This window comes from Acanthochromis polyacanthus, chromosome 4 (assembly GCF_021347895.1).
Source record: "Acanthochromis polyacanthus isolate Apoly-LR-REF ecotype Palm Island chromosome 4, KAUST_Apoly_ChrSc, whole genome shotgun sequence".
Classification (NCBI taxonomy): domain Eukaryota; kingdom Metazoa; phylum Chordata; class Actinopteri; family Pomacentridae; genus Acanthochromis; species Acanthochromis polyacanthus.
Window position 1 is genome coordinate 37,204,873 of NC_067116.1, and position 18,106 is coordinate 37,222,978.

The 18,106-nt window shown below is 39.4% G+C and overlaps 1 protein-coding gene across 1 annotated transcript; it reads left to right on the plus strand.

Annotated features, from left to right (window-relative positions):
• The first annotated feature begins 242 nt into the window (after nt 1-242).
• On the plus strand, nt 243-14,828 carry il12rb2 (interleukin 12 receptor, beta 2a). The gene is given in 17 exon segments (XM_022213846.2): nt 243-442; nt 720-835; nt 1,200-1,460; nt 2,044-2,088; nt 2,091-2,166; nt 2,277-2,461; nt 3,581-3,723; nt 4,066-4,204; nt 8,297-8,370; nt 8,942-9,143; nt 10,114-10,296; nt 10,965-11,066; nt 11,230-11,376; nt 12,130-12,261; nt 13,345-13,441; nt 13,648-13,735; nt 13,814-14,828. Coding segments are annotated over 16 exon segments (2,406 nt in total). The 5' UTR covers nt 243-442; nt 720-765; the 3' UTR covers nt 14,276-14,828.
• The last annotated feature ends 3,278 nt before the right edge of the window (nt 14,829-18,106 follow it).

An 18,106-nucleotide genomic window follows, 5' to 3' on the forward strand; every position in this document is an offset into this window, starting at 1 on the left:
AATAAGTAAATACAATGGCAGAGGTCTAAAATTCTTAAAGAAAACTATGCAAGAATCTCAAAATCCTATAAAATAATGAAGATAAATGATGTGCTACGTTTAGTCACCATGTAATTTATAAATATCTGCATATATTACTGTATGATAAGGAATAATCCTGCATGATTTTTCTGCACGGTGTCAGTTTAATGATGTGGCTCTGCAGCGTCAGTGAGGTCTGAGTGCTTCTGGCTTCACTCATCACCTGAGACAGTTTGCGCTTCTTCACATCACACCAGAGGCGGCAGGCAGTCAGTCAGCACCGAGTCTCTGCTTCTGCTCTGCTGTCTGGACTTTCTGCTCCACATGAAGATGTTCAGGAGCAGATACGAAGACGGATAAAACTCCCGAAAGCCCAGGAGGCGAATAAACCTTTGATATGATGCTGGGATGGGACGTCTCGGTGAGTTTGAGGCTTCGTTTTATCGATTTTGGCACCGTGATATTTGGATTTACGCAGATACCTGGCGCCGTATTTATCGCACGAATCTGCTCAAAATATATAGAAATGTGATTTTACATTCATTAAAATCAAGCACCTGTTGTCAAAGGGCGATTTCACAGAGCATTAGATTGTACTTTTGGCCAATAAGATGCGCGTAATTCCTTAATAAACGCAGTTTTTACCGTCCAAAAACAGAATTCTCCGCATGCAGTTGTGTACTTCTGTTTGTTTTCAGGTGAACCCCGGTAAACAGACATATTTCAGATCGTTACTGATGATTCATGGCGACAATGTTCCTGTCTTGGTCCGTTTTCATCGCCGTTACTGTGCTGGCTGCGCAGCTTTGCATTGGTAAGTTCAGATGACAGTCACACTTCTAACAGCTTTGGAGCTGTTTCTCTTTTATAGATCTTTATATTATTTGTAGATGAACGTTCCATCTATGTAAAAAACTTTAAATTGTGTGTAGATTCTGGTTTGTGTCTTGTTTGTGGACACTGTAGGAGTTATATGATGGTTTACAAGCAGCCTAGTATTTAAAATAATCTTGTACAAATGTGCCATGTGGATAAGGGTTTTGTGCTAGGATGGTGTGACATGACGTTCTCATATTAGCTCCAAAATTACAAAAATGAAAAATCCAAAATCTTCTACATTGCCATTATGAAACAGGCAACACTATTGCAGTCAGTGTAAGTTCTTGTTTCTGCTTTAGGTGAGAAATCCTGCCACATCAAGTCCACTGCTGGCTCTGTGGTGCAGCTGGGTTCCAGTTTCACAGTGTACTGCACCTTTAACTGCAAGTGCAAAGGGTCAATGTACTGTGATGACCCCACCACACTACAGACGCACAAGGACGTCAATTCTACAACTATATCTGTTGACGTGGTGAACATAACAAAGAGCAGAACGTACAGCTGCCGGTGTGAGTGTTTCTCTCAACTGGACCCCTGCGGACTGGACATCTTAGCAGGATGTGAGTATTAACTGAGCAGTAAAGCACAACAGGCAAACCTTTAATGCACACATTTACATATCTGAAGCCATATTGTTAGTTCAGCTTGAACCGGCAGCTTTCATGTTGATAAAAGCACTAAATGTACCTTCCACTAACCAGTCGATACTTGTGTGAGTAAGAAAACACCCCTCAGGATGCTTTACAGTTATTTTATCTAGCGGCTTGAGCAGCTTTTGGTTCTGCTTTCTCTTCTTTACTGAGCGTCCACACTTCTGCAGGCTGAGCTCAAAGTGTCAAAGTTAACCGTGAAAAGTTGCTCATTTTGACCACAGACATGTAGCTAATTTGAAAGTTAAAATAAGCTTGTTTTTTGTTGTTTTGTTTTTTTGAGGCATGCAGCTCAACAGTTTCCTGAACTGAAGCACACTCCTAGTGATATAAATGTAGGCATGGATATAAATGCAAAGTGTTCTTTTGGTTCTTTGAAGATACAACCTAATCCAGATAGTTTTACTTCCCAGTTCCTAAAGTGTTTTAAGTGTTGTTCTCTGCTCAGTATTTGAGTTGCTTTAAATCCTTCTTTGTCTTCTTTGGTCTCCAGACCCACCAGATCTCCCAAAAAACTTTAAATGTACCTATGAAGTCCAGAAAATGAAAGTGGAGTCCTGGTCTGCACTTGGAACAGAGGATGGGACACTTACCTTGGGACTCGATCAAAGCTACGGTGAATCACCAAAATATTCGATTTCCTGAATATTCCACTCATCAATAATGTCATGATGCAGTATTTACTGGTATTTACTGACAAATGAAACTTGGCTTTGCGTGTTTCAGCGTGAGAACTGTAACTGGAAACCACACAGATGGACCACACAGTGTCTCCAGTACGGGAACTGAGTCACTATCAGCGAGTTTTGCTCTGTCCAGATCTGTCCAGCTCATCTCGGTGTGGGTTGAGGTCAATAATTCGCTGGGCTTTGTGAAGTCCTCCATTAGCAACTACTCACTCAGTGATATTGGTAAGATGCACACAAATTGTTTAAGTCCAAATATTTCAGTTCATGAGGTGCAACTTCTGCACAGAATGCACGGTTTGTTTTGCATGTAAGGACAGTTTCAAGTTGCTTCCAAGACATGAGACATTGTGACTACAAACTTACAACGGCTTTGTAGTGAAAACTGTCTTTTAAAGTCAAACCATGGCGGTTGATGATTGCCTACCGTTGAAACAAAAGCTGTAAAAAAAAAAAAAAAAAGTGAAATCTGGCAGAAAACGAGTGCCAGAAAAAAGACATTAAAGATGAGGTTTAAAAACTTATAAAAGACGTGTAAATAACCACAAATATTCTTTAAGGTAATCATTTTATAGTTGATTTAATTATAGTAAAACTGTATATGTTTAAAGTCACACATGGTTAAAAAAATAAAAATAAAAAATTACTATTTAAATCCTGATTTTCAATGTGGATATTATTATAATTTTGGCCTGATTAACATGTAAATGTTTTATTTCTGTGATTTAACTAGGTATTGTCAGTCATTTTACAAAACAGGGAAGATCTGTAAAATAAGCATAAAAAAATTTGTGTGTCATCTGTCTGCAAATTAGTGATATTTTTGCGGATTTTAAAACTGTGAAAACTATATAATTTTACAGTCACAGATCGAAAAACAACAAATGTATTTTTTGTCCATTTTTTCCCCCAGAGATTAGCATGTAAATCATTACTTTGTCTGTGGCTTCACTGGCTATTATCTGTAATGTAAGAAAACAGGAAAATCTGTAAAATAACAGGTTAAAAAATTGTTGCCCTTTTCCCATGCTTAGTGCATCTTTTTTTCTAATAATGTCACAACTGCAAAAATAATTACATCTTTGCTAATTCTAATAGAGTCAAAAACGGTGTGATTTTAGAGACAAATGTTGTAAAACATGCAATTACCATTTGCAAAAATACTGATGTGTTTGATTGTGTGCCTGTGTTTTTAACTGCCAAAAAACTGTTCATTTTTTACGATGTACCCTCCGTCTGTTCTCAGAAATATCAATAATCATGCAGAGGAAACTCAAGCTTGTATGATATTTGCAAGGTTTTCAGTGTATCTGAGCACTCTGTTGATTGTGTCGATCCGAGCAGCGATGCCCCTGGCTCCGGGTCTATACCTGCAAGAGTGCTTGTCCAGAAAGTGCCTCATCGAAGTAAAAGAACCTGTGGAGACTCAACATGTGCAGATTCAATACACAGCTGATCAACAGACATGGACATCTTCTCTCAACTCAGTAAGGACTCTGAACTGCTGCAGGCTTTGACCATTTAGGGACTTTCAGTGGAATGTATTGAGAAATATTGCAGGTTACATGAAACCTTTGAAGATCAACAGTAGCTTGATGGTGATAACTCACAAGCTCTCTGCTGATTCAGATCTGAAGGCAGATATGAGTGGCTGAGTTAGTGTCTACAGAGGTGAACACACAATGATGCACAAGTTTAAACTAGAAGCTGAAATTTGACCTCTTTTTCTCTCTCAGGTGTTCTTAGACAATATTCACAAGTGGCTCATTACTGCAAGAAAGAGTTTGAGTTTAAATCATTGAAAAAATACATTTATTGTTGACTTACAGGTCGTGCAGATGAACTCCTCTTGGTCCGTCTCCTCTTTGGAGCCGTACAGATTGTACTATTTCAGAGCCAGATCCAAATTCAGCACGGGTATTTGGAGCGAGTGGAGCGCAAACATCTCCAGCTGGACTCAGGAGGAAGGTAAGAAATGGTGCGCTAACCTGCAGCTCCACAAAGCTGATCAGAGTTCCACCTTCATGTGCTGTTGGCTGAATGAAAACACTACTGATTCTGTCTACAGGCAAATTGTGCAGTATCTCTGTGGTACTTTATCTCTGCAGGCTATCAGATGCTGCAGTAATGTTTCCTTTCCTCTGGCTTTTTGAAACAGTTAACCACTGACTACCTATTAGCCACCGAAACAGGCCTAATTGGGTTTTTGTGTTGAGAACAAAACCAGCTATTACTGATAAGACACAATATGCAGAATTACTTACACTGAGAATTGTTCGTTATTGTTGAGTCTTGGTAAAGATCAGCTAAACCTTGAGCCACAGTGAGGAAGATGTTAAGATGACAGTTACGCATTATAGGAAGTATCGCTGCATATTTGTAATACCGATGGTGTAAAGATAAGCAGGTGTCTCTACATAGATATATCAGCTATGAATGTGACAGATCATTAGTTTCCATGAAAAACAAGCTGTAGCAGAAGTCAAAACACTAACATAGTTGCTTATACAGTGTGTTTTATGGTACTTCTTGGTGGAACTTCTCAGACACATTAATTACATCTCTTCTTCTAACGTTCTCGTTTTCCTGGATAAGAATTCAAACATCTAAGTCCACACTCACCACAACTGCATTTATGTCACAGTCATGCTGGCAGCTACCGGTTTGAGGATGAAAATTCGCTCACAGTTATTTTGAAATGTGCTCGAAGAAGCTCATGTGCCACAGTAAACAATGCTTTGCCTTTTCTGTTCATAAAAGTACAGATATATATCATAGCTTCAAAACTAAATCTTTGATATTTGATACTTTAGGGTCAAAGTGATCAGGCAGACAGGTCGGAGAGTACTTGGTGTGTCATCTGGAAGGAAAGGAGATAAGGAGACTTGGTGGTGGAATGAGGAGGTACAGGAGTGGATCCAGAGAAAGATGTTAGCTAAGAAGAAGTGGGACACTGAGAGGACTGAAGAGAGTAGACAGGAGTACAGGGAGATGCAGCGTAAGGTGAAAGTAGAGGTGGCAAAGGCCAAACAAGGGGCTTACGATGACTTGTATGCTAGGTTGGACAGTAAGGAGGGAGAGACTGATCTGTATAGGTTGGCAAGGCAGAGAGACAGAGATGGGAAGGACGTGCAGCAGGTTAGGGTGATAAAGGATAAGGATGGAAGTGTGTTGACAGATGCCAATAGTGTGATGGGAAGATGGAAAGAGTACTTTGAAGAATTGACTGTTGTGGACCAGGAAGTAGCAAAGATTAGTAAGGATGAAGTGAGGAGGGCATTGAAGAGGATGAAGAGTGGAAAGGCACTTGGTCTTGATGATATACCTGTGGAGGTATGGAAGTGTCTCAGAGAGGTAGCAGTAGAGTTTCTGACTGGGTTGTTCAACAGGATCTTAGATAGTGAGAAGATGCCCAAGGAATGGAGGAGAAGTGTGCTGGTGCCCATCTTTAAGAACAAGGGAGATGTGCAGAGACTAAGGGCAGAGGTGAACATCTGTGAGCAGCAGTATGGTTTCATGCCAAGAAAGAGTACAACAGATGCAATATTTGCTTTGAGGATGTTGATAGAGAAGTACAGAGAAGGTCAGAAGGAGCTGCATTGTGTCTTTGTAGATCTGGAGAAAGCTTATGACAGGGTGCCCAGAGAGGAACTGTGGTTTTGTATGAGGAAGTCTGGAGTGGCAGAGAAGTATGTTAGAGTGGTGCAGGACATGTATGAGGACTGTAAGACAGTGGTGAGGTGTGCTGTAGGTGTGACAGAGGAGTTCAAGGTGGAGGTGGGACTACATCAGGGATCAGCTCTGAGCCCCTTCTTGTTTGCTATGGTGATGGACAGGATGACAGACGAGGTTAGACAGGAGTCTCCATGGACTATGATGTTTGCAGATGACATTGTGATCTGTAGTGAGAGCAGGGAACAGGTGGAGGAGAAGCTAGAGGCGTGGAGGTTTGCCCTGGAAAGGAGAGGAATGAAGGTTAGCCGCAGCAAGACGGAGTATCTGTGTGTGAATGAGAGGGACCCAAGTGGAAGAGTGAGTTTACAGGGAGAAGAGATCAAGAAGGTGGAGGATTTTAAGTACTTAGGGTCAACAGTCCAGAGCAATGGAGAGTGTGGAAAAGAGGTGAAGAAACGTGTACGGGCAGGCTGCAATGGCTGGAGAAAAGTGTCAGGTGTGATGTGTGATAGAAGAGTTTCAGCTAAAATGAAAGGAATGGTTTACAAAACTGTGGTGAGACCAGCCATGTTGTTTGGTCTGGAGACAGTGTCCCTGAGGAAAAGACAGGAGGCAGAGCTGGAGGTAGGAGAACTGAAGATGCTGAGGTTCTCTTTGGGAGCGACCAGGATGGATAGGATCAGGAATGAGTACATCAGAGGAACAGTACATGTTAGAGGCTTTGGAGATAAAGTCAGAGAGGCCAGACTGAGATGGTTCGGACATGTCCAGAGGAGAGAGAGTGAATATATTGGTAGAAGGATGCTGAGTTTCCCACTGCCAGGCAGGAGGCCTAGAGGAAAACCAAAGAGGAGGTTTATGGATGTGGTTAAAGAGGACATGAAGGTAGTTGGTGTGAGAGAAGAGGATGCAGCAGACAGGGTTAGATGGAGGCAATTGATTGGCTGTGACCACCCCTGAAGGGAACAGCCGAAAGGAAAAGAAGAAGAGGGTCAAAGCTACATGTTTATCCATGAAAATAATCCCTTCCTGCCTTGAAATGGCTTAAATGTAATTCTACACTGTTGCAATAAAATATACTCTTTCCACTCGCTGCAGCTCTGTGCACCAGCTCGCCTGTGACTCTGTTCAAACACTGTAAAACCACTTTACACTAGAGAATGGCGAGTTGTAATAATGGAGTAATTTAGCTAAACGTGTTAGACCCAGAAACCAATTCTGCAAGAGTACAATGATTTGGAAACCCTTCAAGTTGACAGGTTTGATTCTTAGGTTTTTTGGCACACGAAACAACAGAAGCTGGAATCTGTAAATGGCAGTTTCAAGGTAGAAATGCTCAGTTTCGGTGCTGACTGCTAATTTTGGTCATGATATTCCTTCTAGCATGCAAAAGCACTCCATATGGACATGTGATCAAGGCACAAACCTAGATTTTTTTTCTTAAGGAAATCTTTCAAAGAACATCAAACTTAGAAAAGGAATAATCACCACACATCACTGGGATTCAATTTCTGGTTTATATCTCAGTTTTCCTGCAGCACTTGAACTCATCAGCAGAACTGCCTTCTCAGAACAGTCTTCGTGCATTAACATGTGACTGCTGAACATGATTGTGATGGGTTTCATCTCAAATTTGAATACAATTTTAATTCTTCAGAGAAACTAAACCAATGCAAGGCCAGAAAAACTAAAAATCTGCGGTTTGCTTTAAAAAAAACTGTTGCTGCTAAACCAAATATATCTTTTATTTAAATACTGGGCTGACACCTGGGCTGAAACTCCCCTGTGTGGTTGTCAAACCTCATTTTCATTCTCACCATTCGGCTCATCGCTGTCAGGCAGATGAGCACTTCTGTGTAGGGACGTGGAGCGCTTCACGTCTAACAGCAGCTTCCCACATTTCGTACACAAATTACGAGTGACCTTTCCGTCCTTTCTGAGTTATCACATGTCATGTAGCATCATTCTGCTGCCAGTGTTACAGTATTGTTGCTGTTTTTGTAGCAGACGCTGCACTTTTAAGAAACTTTCTGGAAAGAGCATGAGTTAGTTGATAAAATGCCTTCGTTTTAATTTGAAAGAGACTAAAAACAGACCCCTAGACCACAGTGTGCCTTATTAATTCATGATTTTCTATACACATTGTTTTAGAAAGCATGTGGTTTCTTGGAATTGTTACTCATTGCTGCCAGACCAAGCTGTTAATGAACGTTTTACACTTTCAAAGGATTTCAAAGCTTTTCATCTTCGACTACTACAAGCGATTAAGAACAACTTACAAGAAACGTTGGCACTACTAATGCACATAATAATACGAAAAAAAACCAGTTCCAGTTTCTCTTTGCAGTCAAACCTGACATCTTGCTACTGTTTGTCTAATTTTAGCTCCTGCTGAAGAGCTGGATGTCTGGTTTACTGAACCCGAGTCTGACTCTACATCCACGACAGTTTACTGGAAGGTAAGTTGAGAATCTTGTCCAAAAGTCTTCTAAGTTTGTTTTTTTTTTCATCTGTGTGAATGCTGTAATTCTGAAAGACCTTTACCACCATTGAAACTCATGAAGCTTAATACACTGCTGCTGTAGTTTCACGAGGGTTTGCAGGCTCCGTGTGTTCCCTCTCTCGCTCTGTGTTTGTGTGGGTGTGCAGCATCGTAGCCACAGCAACACTTTCTGATCTTTATTGCTTCACTACTACGTTCTGCGCAGTAAAGGTCAACAATTGACCACTTCTGAGGTGTGACATCCTCATACACACACACACACATATCCACCCTCTACCGCACACACACACACACACCTACCGTTTGTTAATGTCACTCAAAGACAGTGAGAGACGAGTGAAACCTGACAGCAGACGCCGCAGTTTCAGTTTACAAGAAAAAGCGGAGCTGAACAGAAATGATGTGTCTTACATACTCATCTCAGAGATTTTTTTAGCGGCCCATAAATCCACAGCGGATGGAATTTATTCCTGCTCCCTCTCTGTGGTGCTGTTTAGCTTTACTATTAAACGTTTCTCTGATTGCAGGAGCCGAACATGTCCGTCTCCAGAGGGAAAATCATAGGTTATAAAGTCGGCGTTGGAAGGCCAAACCTGAGGGCGTATAATATCAGCGCTGATGCCAGGAGTTTTTCTGTTCCATCCTGTGCTGACTGTGAAGTGACAGTGTGGGCCCGCAACTCCAAAGGACTGTCGCCTCCTGCAAGGGTAACAACCCGACGCACAAAAGGTACAATAAAAAAGGAAGTTTCAACCAGATCCCCTGTGCTTAAACAACACTTAATTCACCTCTGTGTTGATTTGATAAAACCTATTTGGGAATATGCTCCACATGAGATTATGAGACAGATTTGGATTCAGAAAACTTTTTTTTGTCCTCAGGGGGCAATTAAAAAAGGCAATGGCATAAGAAATTGGGTAAAAAACAAGAAATTAGAGGTGAGTAACATAAATAAGACGGATGGGGATAAATAAATATACAAATCCTGAACAAGTAATAAAATAAGAAGAAAAGAAAAAGAAGAAAAAAACAGAACTTGGTAACATAGTGCAAATATGGCAAACTGGTGCAAATATAGTGCCAGATAAGTAAGCTTTTTTTTGTCACCTGTGTGCAGTTCAAAGACATGTAGAGCAGCTGGACACAGAATGGTGGCAACAATACTAGTAGCTGTCATGTGCTAGTTAAGATAGGATAAAATTAATTTTAGAAATAGAAGAATAAAAAGTAAAATATTGTATTGACATTAATGTGGATATGGTGCTGAAGTGGCACAGAGGCGACTGTACATGAATTTAGCAGCGTTGTTCAGTAAAGGAGCAGAATTATTGTTTTGTTTTTATCCTTTTATAGCTTTAATGTAGCACTTTGAGATTTTGCTGAAATGAAAAGTGCATTACAAATGAAATTTATTATTAATGTAATGCAGGGCTTTAAACTTTTTCTGCTTTAATAGTGCAAAAAGATTATTCGTAACCGGTCAAACTGACAAAAGCAAAAACAAATTGCACCCATTTGGTTATCCATCAGTTCAGACTTGTGCTTATATCAGAATAATCACACAAAACCCGAATCTGGCTGTTTTTCTGCTGGTGCATATTTGTTGAGAAGCTACAGATGCTGGATCCAGATTGAATTTGTGTCATTGCACCTCTGTAGAATACATGATTACATGATTACATGTTCTTCTCTTTTTCAGTCAAGCCCACTGCGGACGTGAGCGTGTCGACAGGAAACTACAGCATCACCATCTCCTGGAGAAAAGCTGAAACTGCACCGCTGCCAGCTGGCTACGTGGTCGAGTGGTACCCAGAGGGCCGCCAGCTACAGGAGCTCAGATGGGTCAAACTGGACAAGAACGAGAACCAAACTGTCATTTCAGGTGGGAAATTAAAGTAAATGTGGAATACATTCACTTGTACTGAAAAATAGAATTGTTGAAACAGCTTAAATTAATTCCTTCAATTGGAAATCCACGTTTAAAATGAGTTTAACAAAATTGGGTTAACAAGTAATATCAATGCTGCTGTCTTACATTAAATATACTTAAGTATTTTTATTGTTTTTAAATGAATAGTTTGTATCGCTGCAATGTAATTTTAAGAAAAACCTACTTGAAAGTTTGCAATTTTTACCAATTTCAGTATTGGGTTTACTCAAATGTAAAATCTGAAACAGGATTTTGTCATTAGACTTACCTCTGTCTTACGTCTGTCCTTTTCTTGACTTTTTAATCCAACTGCAACAGTGAGATTTTAAGGACATCATGACATTAGACATGTAGTGCTAAAGGAGCTTCACATCTAACTTTTGCGCTTTGGCTGAAATTTGAATACCACTTTTAAAGAACAAAGTATAATTTCAAATTAATACAATCCACAACTGTAAACTTCAATGAAGAAAGCTAAATCAGGTTTATTTACAATTGTACATCACTTAAACTGCAGCTCAAATGTAGCGTCTACAGTGCAGTTACAATTTCTCCTTTTTCTTGTCGTCCATGTCGTTTTTCTGTTCTCTCAAAGTGCTTCACCATCTTTCTTTATGCAGGTATTAAGGCGTTTGAGTGCTACGAAGCAGCTGTGTATGTTTTCTACAATGAGAACTCAGTGAGTCAGACCAGATTTAAAGGTGTCGCCACTTTGGAGTCAGGTAAGATCTAAAAGAGGATAAACAGCATCATTAGCTTTACGCTGGACATAATATGTGTAATAAAACTGAGAATGAGTTAACAGGATTAGTTAACTTAAATATCTTCATGATAATCATCATATTCATCAGTGGGGTTTTTTTGTGTTCTGCTTGTTGTTTGCAGCTCCAGCAGCTGGTCCGGTGGTCAAAGACAAAGTTGAAGGAAACGAAGTGAAAATTACCTGGACAGAGCTTCACTGGAGTCAACGCAGAGGCTGCATCTCCACGTACAGCATCTATTTAGAGGACAGCAGTGGACACCGACAGACCTGTAAGAAAAAATTTGAGGATGTCGTGCATTGCCGTATGCCCGTGATGTACTATGGTGTGAAAACAATGTGTTGCAAAATCAGAGCATCACAGAGCTGCTGCTACACTAATGTTTTATGTTTCAAGAATGTAGAGTGACGATGCTCAACCCTGTTTAAAGTTTGAAAACATGGAAAAAATATACATGTTTTCACGGTGAAACTTTCTGACGTCCACATTTTCATCATCTCTGGGAAATCTTTGGTGGAAAAAAAGAAATGTTAAAAATGCTTCTTAAGAACATTCACATAAAAATCAATCAAAATCCAGCGAAATTTGCTGGATTTTGGTTGATTTTTATGTGAATATTCTTAAAAAATATATTAGAAGTTTTACTGATATATATGCGTAATCACTTTAGATATTTTTAAAAAATTTTTGGAAGATTTTTACAAATTTTTGAAAATTTTCTTGCCAGATTTGGGGGATTCTTTTTTTAAAATAAAACTTTGAAGGGAAACTTTTAAAGAATTATTGGAATTTTCTTGCTGAAGATTTTGCACATTTTCATAAATTTGGGGAATTTTTTGCTGAATTTTTGGATTTTTTTCAGACAAGGAAGCACTATTTTCTGGTGCCCGTAAATGAGGACAACAGGAGAGTTAATCCTCATTAGGATTTTTGTTCTCAGTACAGTAAAGGAGGCAAATTCAACCTTTCAGTTTGCAACGTAGGAACATGACCTCTTTGTGTGTGTGTTTGTGGTCATTTTCAGACTCAGTAGCATCACAAGAGCGAACATATACGATCAAAGGCCTTTCTCCAGGACTCTACAGTGTGTCGATGAGCGCTTCGACTTCCACAGGAGAAGGTCCTACAGGTGAAAAGGTCAAGTTCTTCATCGACCGTAAGCAGCTTTTCAATTGTGTTTTTTAAAGGAATAGTTTGTCATTTTGGTAAATATTCTTAGATGCTTTCTTGTAGAGAGATAGATGAGAAGATCAGTATTGCAGAGCTCTTGTGTTTGCAGACTCAGTATGAGGCTGACTGGCAGCTGTTAGTGGTGGCTTTTAACAGCAGTTTTTGATTGAATATAGAAGATATAATTACTGAGCTTTAGAGGTGCTTGGAGATGGAACTTCTATACTAGTTTACTGTATCTTACTGGAAGCATTAGATATGTCATTCTTTTGGATATTTTCTATATTAACTATGTGTTCTCTCATGTGAGCTCCCAGTTTAAGGGATAAAAAGAGGATGAGCCCACAAAAATAATTCTGTAACAGAATCCTTCATTGATGGACAAAGTTATATCAGTTAAGCAAAACCCAGAGACCCCCATTTTCCCTCTACTACGAAGGGTATGAGAGACAAACTTAGACAAGATTGATTTTATACCTTTTGTTCTTGTTATGTGGAGACACAGACCTCATATGCATGTAAATACATGGCAATGAACCTCTAAAAGACAACTGCTTCTTGGGAATTGACATCATTACAGAACATTTCTACAATGGTAAACATGCTAGGTTAGCTGTTTTCGGCCTTTATGCTAAGCTAAGCTACCTGGTTGATGGATGTAGTCTTTTATTTATCAGACTTATATGAATGAAATCCTCTGCTGGTTAAATTTCACACCAACAATTGGCTGTAAATCTCACATTAGAATGTGAAATACGACAGATTTGGTGTGTATTCATTAGTGCTTGAAGTTGGAGGAACTAGATTTTGCATAGGGACTGCACATACAGTGTGTGAGGTATTTTTGTTCAGACTTTGCTACCTCTTTTCATCAAGAATCAAATGTGACCGTTACATCCACTTATTAGTTGTTCTGCTTCTAACGTTGCAATTACAAAATGTTTTTATTGTGACAGCTGCTCCTGATGTCTTAGTATGACTTTATTGCCTTTTCTGAAACACTTATTTTATTCTACTTCATTAACTGATTGGACCAGAGGAGCTGTAATCTTATATCTTTGTATTGCAGAGGAAGCTCATAGTTCCCTCCTGCTGGTGTGTGGAATCCTCTCCGTGATCGTCCTGTTTCTCGTGTGTTTGTGCCAGAGTTCAGCGGTAAAGCAGAGGTATGCGAGCAACAGGAACTCTGTGTGGATTTATAGAAGCACAAACAGGCCTACACCTTTCGTTATTTTATTCAATTACAGTCCTGCAGAAAACACGCAGCAATTATCAGTGAATATATGCAGCAATAAAAAGAAATGATTGTGCTGCCATAAAAGAAAAGTTTCCATGTGGTTCTATTAAGGCGGTTTCCACATTCCTTCCCCAGGTTCTTCGAGTTTTTCCAGTGTTTCATGCTCGATGTCGTGCCAGATCCTGCAAACAGCAAATGGGCCAAAGAGTACACACAAGACAAGGTAAAAAGAGGACCAAAATTGGAGCTGTGGTGTGTAGTATGGCCCTCATTCCTCATTGAGTGTCTTCCTTCCAAACAGGACAAGATGAGCCTGATGCCTCAGCAGAGTAACTCCAGCGCGAGCACTGAGGAAGAAGAGCCGATCCTGGTGGATGTGGAGGAGTTGCCCAAGCAGAGCAGCGCCGTCTCCATGCAGACAAACGTCTCCTCGCCGCTTCCTCCTCAGACCGACCTGAACCCTGGTACTGATCCGGCCACGCTGCTGTATCCTCTGACCACCTACATCAAGAGCTTCTCCCACGACTCGGACAGCTCCGACCAAACGCAGACCTCTCTGGACACCAACTCAACCGTCGACTACATCTCATCACACGGGCCTGGAAACTTGGGCGAGGAAGATGAAGAGGAAGAGGAGGAAGAGTTTGCGGACATGAACTTCTTCCCAAGTCACAACATCTTCCTCGATTCACTGGAGTTTGGAGGGAAGCTGACTCTGGATGCAGTGAAAATTGACTGCAGTGATTTCTTTCAGAGCGCTTAGTGTAAAAACACAAACTACTTTTTAGAAGAGGAGTGCTACAGAAACAATGACTGGATCAAGCACCCAGCTGAGATGTGCCTGAACTACCTCTGTGCTCACTGAAACCAGAAGTGAACCTTTCTTTTATGCAATAATGTTTAATTCAAAGGGTACTTTTTTCATTTCATGCATTACAATTGTTTTCTCCGCAGAACAACTATGGACACACTAAGGGCATGACTAAAATGAACACAGCACAGGCTGCAAGACAGATATATTGTAATTTCTGCCTATTTTAACTGAGGTATTAGAAAGAGGCTGCATCTAGTTGGTGGCAGCCTTTAAAACACCTTTTTCACAGCATTTATTTTGACTTCTTCCAGTGGGAAAAACATAGATGTTAGCAGCTAACGCCAAAATGAAATTGAAAGGGGAGAGAAAAGGTTAGTAGACAGAAAACAGACAATCAGACGAAAATTATAAACAATGGGGAGGTTGGTGACGTCAGAAAATGCAGCTCAGAGACACCTGGAGAGAGAACAAAACTACAGGAGAGTGAACACACAAAGTTAGTGACATACAATGGTTACATATAAATGTAAATACAGAGAGAGGATAGAGATGCTCAGTGCATCATGGGAAGTTCTCCAGCAGCAAAACTAAAGGATGATTCAGACTCACCTAAGTCAGCCTTAACTAGAAGCTTCATCAGAAAGAACAGTTTTAGGTTTACTCTTCATAGTCGAAAAGGTGTCTGCCTCCTGCACCCAAACTGGGAGCTAATTGAGCCAATAAACTGAACCATTCTGCTTTTGGAAACTATGAAACTAAGGAAGTTTCAGAGCAAAATGTTGTATTGGGATAATATGGTACAATAGGGTCTTATTCAGGGCTTCTTCAGTAAGAGCTGTGTGTGTGCAGAGAATGATTTCAAATTCTGGGTTTAGTAGGAGGCCAACGCTGGGCCCAGTGCTAATATCTGACAAATGTGATCTCCTGTTGGTGCTGTTTAGCATTTTGGATCAGCTGAAGGTTTTTTTTTTCCTGGGTCCGTGTATATTTTGACAATTGGATTTTTCGTTCTGAAATGGGTATTGAAAAACAAAAAATGAGTGGTTATTTGATTTTCGTTTTAAAATACAAAAATTTAAAGGGAAATACAAGGCGTTTTTCCTTTTCATGATCAAAAAGGGATATATGAAATTTTAAAAATGCTTTGATTTTAATTTTATTTTCAGAATAAGAAAAAATAAAATCAGTCAGAGACAGAAACGAAAAAAGGTCCGTTGTTTCATTTTCTGAGACCGGAAGTGGTCATCAGCAAGTGTTGAGCCAAACAGAGTACGATGCATAGACTGTATATAATTTTTTTCGTTTGTTTTCGTGGTCAAAATGAGAGATCAGGTGGCCGATCTTAAAAATAAATCAATATTGATTTTTTTATAGAGCGTTAAAGTTTTGCGAAGCCAGGGGGCGGGGCTACTTGATTGACAGGCAGGTCTGAAATGATTGACAGGTCATCTGGAGGAGGCAGCCAAGACTCTGCTGCTCTCCTCGCTTGGATTAACTCTGATATGATCACTGTTGGCAGTGTTGCCAAGTCCGCTTATTATAAGCAACTTTGGGCTTGTTTTTCTGTAAAGTCGCTTGCAAATCTTATCAGTCACGGGTTGCGGGTTTTTGGGCTTGTTTTCAAAAGTGTAGTCACATATTTGGGTTTGCTTTGCTGCCTGTATGAACTCCTCCCGATTCTCTCCCAGTTCTCCACAACAAAGCGATACCCGTTAGTTTGTCCTTTTCCAGGACCCGCCCACTCCCCCGTTTCTTGGTTACCGCCTCCACCCACACTCACAAACATGCACAGCAGCGCATGAGGATGTTTACAGGACCTATGTAGCGAGGAAGCGACGCCAGGTCCAGCGCCCAGACTCCTCTGTGTGCCCGGTCCTATGTTCCTGCTGCGGGTTGCCTGGTTACAGACGCTGCTGCGCCTGCACGGTTAAAAATGTCTACACCCGAAACTCCACCACGTCCAAAGAAGCAAAAACGTTTGCAAATGTACAGACGTAAGTAAGAGCGGAACACCTGGTAATAGGTACAGGACAGACTGTGTTTTCTGTTGCTCATGGACTGGCTGAAGTAAATAAGACAGCATCAGGAGACCAACATGTAAGAAACATGACAACAGAGAGGAGCCAACCAGCAGGTCACAGTTTATCATCCCCTAATTATCTTCTGACGTCCATATGGTAAGGAACATCATGATGACATCAGCTAGATTTCCTACAGTATATGGTTGTGAATTTACCAGAGGATGCTTAAAAACATGCTGATGTGGCCATAGACTCTGCAGTATTTTAGTGACTCAATAAATGAATTTTGTCCAAAAACAACGCCATAGTATACGATGTCGACCAAAAATGCGATTTTTTTCAACATTTTGTAAAAACATGCCATATGATGAAATAATGTAAAGTAGGCCGTGAAAAACACTACAGAGCAGTTTTCTTTGAAAAAAAAATCATCATGAATTTTGTCCAAAAACAACGCCATAGTATACTATGTCGACCAAAAATGCGATTTTTTTCAACATTTTGTAAAAACATGCCATATGATGAAATAATGTAAAGTAGGCCGTGAAAAACACTACAGAGCAGTTTTCTTTGAAAAAAAATCATCATGAATTTTGTCCAAAAACAACGCCATAGTATACTATGTCGACCAAAAATGCGATTTTTTTCAACATTTTGTAAAAACATGCCATATGATGAAATAATGTAAAGTAGGCCGTGAAAAACACTACAGAGCAGTTTTCTTTGAAAAAAAAAATCATCATGAATTTTGGCCAAAAAAAAAAAAAAACGCTATAGTATACTATGTCGAAAAAAAATGCAATTTTTTCAACATGTCGTAAAAACACGCCATATGTTGAAATAATGTAAAGTAGGCCGTGAAAAACACTATAGAGCAGTTTTCTTTGAAAAAAAAAATCATCATGAATTTTGGCCAAAAAAAAAAAAAAACGCTATAGTATACGATGTCGACAAAAAATGCGATTTTTTTCAACATGTCATAAAAACACACCATATGATGAAATAATGTAAAGTAGGCCGTGAAAAACACTATAGAGCAGTTTTCTTTGAAAAAAAATCATCATGAATTTTGTCCAAAAACAACACCATAGTACTATGTCGACAAAAAATGCGATTTTTTTTCAACATGTCGTGAAAACATGCCATATGATGAAATAATGTAAAGTAGGCCGTGAAAAACACTATAGAGCAGTTTTCTTTGAAAAAATATCATCATGAATTTTGGCCAAAAAAAAAAAAAAAAAACCCCATAGTATACTATGTCGAAAAAAAATGCGATTTTTTTCAACATGTCATAAAAACACTCCATATGATGAAATAATGTAAAGTAGGCCGTGAAAAACACTACAGAGCAGTTTTCTTTGAAAAAAAAATCATCATGAATTTTGGCCAAAAAAAAAAAAAAAACGCTATAGTATACTATGTCGAAAAAAAATGCAATTTTTTTCAACATGTCATAAAAACACACCATATGATGAAATAATGTAAAGTAGGCCGTGAAAAACACTATAGAGCAGTTTTCTTTGAAAAAAAAATCATCATGAATTTTGTCCAAAAACAACACCATAGTACTATGTCGACAAAAAATGCGATTTTTTTTCAACATGTCGTGAAAACATGCCATATGATGAAATAATGTAAAGTAGGCCGTGAAAAACACTATAGAGCAGTTTTCTTTGAAAAAATATCATCATGAATTTTGGCCAAAAAAAAAAAAAAAAAACCCCATAGTATACTATGTCGAAAAAAAATGCGATTT